Raw genomic sequence first — 4,324 nt, 5'->3', positions numbered from 1 at the left:
ACACAGACTAAATTTAGACATGCGAAAACAAACAAGCCAAAAATGAAGAACTTTCTAGAAAATAACTGGTTTGTATTCTTTAAAAATGTCAATGTCATGAAAGACAAAGAAAGTCTGAGGAATTGCTGGGAAATGCTCCAAATTAAAGGTAAAGAGATAACTCAATAAAATATTCGAGTGATACTGAACCAGACCCTGTGACAGAGAAGAAAATTTATTAGAGACATAATTTAGACAAATGACAAAATTAGGTTGTGGATTAAGATAAAAGTATTTTACTAGGATTAAATTTCCTGAAATTAATTTGAAGTACTATGGTTATGTAAAAAACATACACTTCTTTTTTTCTTTTTTTTTTGAGACAGAATCTCACTATGTCACCCTCGGTAGAGTGCCATGGCATCACAGCTCACAGCAACCTCAAACTCTTGGGCTTAAGCGATTCTCTTGCCTCAGGCTCCCAAGTAGCTGGGACTATAGGCGCCCTCCACAATTCCCAGCTATTTTTTTGTTGTAGTTGTCATTGTTGATTAGCTGGACTGGGCTGGGTTCAAAACTCACCAGCCTAGATATATGTGGCCAGCGCCCTACCCACTGAGCTATGGGCACTACCAAAAAACCATATACTTCCTTAAGAAATACACACAAAATACTAAGAAATAATGGTCATGGTGTATACAACCTTGGGGATGGGGAAAAGGGAAAAAAATATACACACAGATATAGAATATAATTGAGCAAAAGTAGCAAACTATTAAAAGTAGGTGAATGTAGCTGGAGGAAAGTACATGGGAATTTTCTGTACTATTCTTACAAACTTCCTACAAGCTAAAAATTCCTTCAAAATAAAACTTAAAAATATAGAGAAACGGATGGGGCAATACGTGTGGCTTGGTGAGCAGGGCGCCAGACCCATATACCAAGGGTGGTGGGTTCCAACCCAGCCCCAGCAAAAAAAAGAAATGGCCAAGCACAGTGGTTCATGTCTATAATCCTAGGACTCTGGGAGGCTGAGGTGGGTGGATTCCTAGAGCAAAGGCATTTGAGATCAGCCTAAGCAAGAGCGAGACCTCATCTATACTAAAAATAGAAAAATTAGCCAGGAGTTTGGCATGAACCTAAAGTCCCAGCTACCCAGGAGGCTGAAGCAAGAGGATCACTTGAACACAGGCATTTGAGGTTACTGTAAGCTATGCCACAATATTCTACCTAGGGCAACAGAGTAAGACTTGTCTTCAAAAGAGAAAATAGTCCATAAAATACAACAATTAAATAAAGATACAAAAACATTTTTTAAAAAAGCATAAAACAAGACAAACCCAAATATATTAATATACACTAAGCTTTTGTATTAACTTTCTCAAAATGGGTCAAAATCAAAATTGAACCAGTAAGGTCACCATCACCAGGAAAGTGTAACAGAAATCTACCAAATTTAAGAATATTTGTCCATTTTCAAAAAAGATGTAGCATGTACCTTATGACAATTTCAGTACTTAATTCCTTGGGTATACCTCCCTTTTTATTGGTCCTTTTTAATACAATAATATGTGGGAAGTTCAACCCAAAACATATTTCTCTCTGGCAATACCATTATTTAAAATGGTATTAAATGATACACCATATAAATCAGAGAATATTCAAGAAAAGGAGAATGAACCATATAGTTGAAAGGAGAATTTAAATTTTTTTCTTGGCTCAGTAAAGAATTATACTCACTTCTTTTGGAGTATGATTATCAGCAATTCTCTGTCCTTCAAAGAGAAACCTGAGTGAATTCATTGGAACTCCCTAAAAAGATAAAATATATAAACACACACATTCCTCTTAGAAAATGTAATAGGAACTTTAATGCACAAAAAGCAAGCATGAAAGCCTTTAAAGGCCTAAGTATGTAACTAGACGGCTAATTCTATCATAAACATCATATATTGGGTATCAACTACTTGCTAGATCCTTACTGTACCAAGTAGTTTACATACAAGTGAATGTTTAGCACAACACTAGAAGGTAGGTATCATCTTACAGAGAAAAAGGTTTTCTTATAGAAAAATAGCTTCTGGCTCGGTGCATGTGGCTCAAGAGGCTAAGGCACCAGCCACATAAACCTGAGCTGGCAGGTTGGAATCCAGCCCAGGCCCGCCAAACAACAATGACGGCTGCAACCAAAAAATAGCCAGGCGTTGAGGCGGGTGCCTGTGGTCCCAGCTACTTGGGAGGCTGAGGTAGGAGACTTGCTTGAGCCCAGGAGTTGGAGGTTGCTGTGAGCTGTGATGCCACAGCACTCTACCCAGGGTGACAGCTTGAGGCTCTGTCTCAAAAAAAAAAAAAAAAGAAAAAAGAAGAAGAAAAATAGCTTCTATAGGTTATGGCACCGCCACATATATTGAGGGTAGTGAGTTAAAACCTGGCCCAGACTAGCTAAACAACAATGACAACTGCAACAAAAATAGCCAGGCATTGTGGCAGGTGCCTGTAGTCCCAGCTACTTGGGAGGCTGAGGGAAGAGAATCGCTTAAGCCCAAGAGTTTGAGGTTGCTGTCAGCTGTGACACCACAGCACTCTACCAAGGATAACATAATGAGACTGTCTCCAAAAAAAAAAAAGTTTCTATAGAAACTAATCAGTAAAATAAAGACAGTGAAATAATTTAATAAATACTTTATATACAACTTTTCAATCTCTTATGAGTAAGCTGCACAGTTCACATAAATTAAGTTTCCTATTCCTTGTATACCATTAACTCTAAGGAAAAAAATAACCAAGCCTATGTGAACTAGGTATTTAAAAAGTTTTTCTGGCTGGGTGCCATGGCTCAGGCCTATAATCCTAGCACTTTGGGAGGCTAAGGTGTAAGGTGGGAGGAGTGCTTGAGCTCAGAGTTTGATACCAGCCTGAGCAAGAGCAAGATCCCATCTCTACTAAAAATAGAAAAAGAATTAGCAAGGTATGGTTGCAGGTGCCTGGAGTCCCAACTATTCAGGAAGCTGAGGCAGAAGGATTACTTAAACCCAAGAGTCTGAGGTTGCTGTGGACCAAACTGACACTACTCTAGCTGTACCAACAGAGAGACTCTGTCTCAAAAAAAGTATTACATATACTACAAAACATAAAAAACAAACTTGAAGACTGGGGTGCATTGACTCACACCTGTAATCCTAGCACTCTGGGAGGCTGAGGTGGATATATTGCTTGAGCTTGGAATTTGAGACCAGCCTGAGCAAGATCAAGACCCCATCTCTAAAAATAGCCAGGTGGTATGGCAGGGTCCGGTAGTCCCAGCTACTCAGGAGGCAAGGGCAAGAGGATCACTTCAGCCCAAGAGTTTGAGGTTGCTATGAGCTATGACAGCATAGCACTCTACCAATGGTGACAAAGTGTAAGACTCTGTCTCAAAAAAAACAAAAACAAAAAAAACTTGGAAATGATTCTAAATTGATGTCATATATTTAATTATTTCCTTAAACCTAGCACCTTTAATTTTGGCCCAGAGTTTAGTTTCCATTTTCGCTTTGTGGTTTACTTCTTTACTCTGTACTGTTTTTCCTCAACAATCAACTCCCTGGTCTGCAAACCAGTTGAAAAGACTATCTGACTTCAGAGTCAGGAGGATTAAGTGACAATGTATCTTAAGAACCTATAGCAAAGTATACATAATGAACATTTAGTAAATGTTTCTTTCCTCTGGTAAATTTCATCTGAATTTTAGCATCCATCAAAATTATTACATATGTGAAATAGCTGAACCCCAATTAATGAAATTTTACCGAGTTTAACAATAAAAATCTATATAATCTATATAAAAGTGTTTTTGCGGCTCCTGTGGCTCAAGGAGTAGGACATCTGCCCATATATACCGGAGATGGCAGGTTCAAACCCAGCCCCCAGCCAAAAAACTGAAAAAGAAATCCAAAAAACTATATAAAAGTGTTTACTGTTTTACTTACCCTAACACATTATTAATTTCTTTTTCTTCTGACAAGTTATTTTTGTTACTTTAACTGTTAAAAGTAAACCTTCTAAATATAACATCTTCAATATCTGAGTTAATACCATGTAATACAATTCAATTTCAAGAGACTGATTAAATACATATCTTGTCTATTAATTTAAAATACATCCTGGTTGTTGCCTGTATGTATTAATTCCAATTAAATTTATTTTAGAAATCTACTTTAGTAATATTATTAATAATAATAATGGGGGCTCAGTGTTCATAGCTCAGTGGTTGGACTGCCAGCCACATGCACCAGGGCTGGTGGATTCAAACCCAGCCCAGGACTCCTAAACAATAATGACAACAACAACAAAATAGCTGGGCACT

The 4,324-nt window shown here is 37.7% G+C and overlaps 1 protein-coding gene across 1 annotated transcript in view; it reads right to left on the bottom strand.

The window, feature by feature from the left end:
• The window catches only part of SUMO1 (small ubiquitin-like modifier 1), a 44,397-nt gene that overhangs the window by 6,229 nt on the left and 33,844 nt on the right, over positions 1 to 4,324 (bottom strand). Inside the window, exon 3 of the mRNA XM_012802136.2 lies at positions 1,720 to 1,791. Within this exon, the coding sequence (XP_012657590.1) occupies positions 1,720 to 1,791 (72 nt within the window). The remainder of the gene's footprint in view (positions 1 to 1,719; positions 1,792 to 4,324) is intronic.

This window comes from Otolemur garnettii, unplaced genomic scaffold (assembly GCF_000181295.1).
Source record: "Otolemur garnettii isolate 467f Iridium unplaced genomic scaffold, OtoGar3 scaffold00013, whole genome shotgun sequence".
NCBI classification, from domain to species: Eukaryota; Metazoa; Chordata; class Mammalia; order Primates; family Galagidae; genus Otolemur; species Otolemur garnettii.
This window is presented reverse-complemented; position numbering and strand designations above follow the sequence as displayed.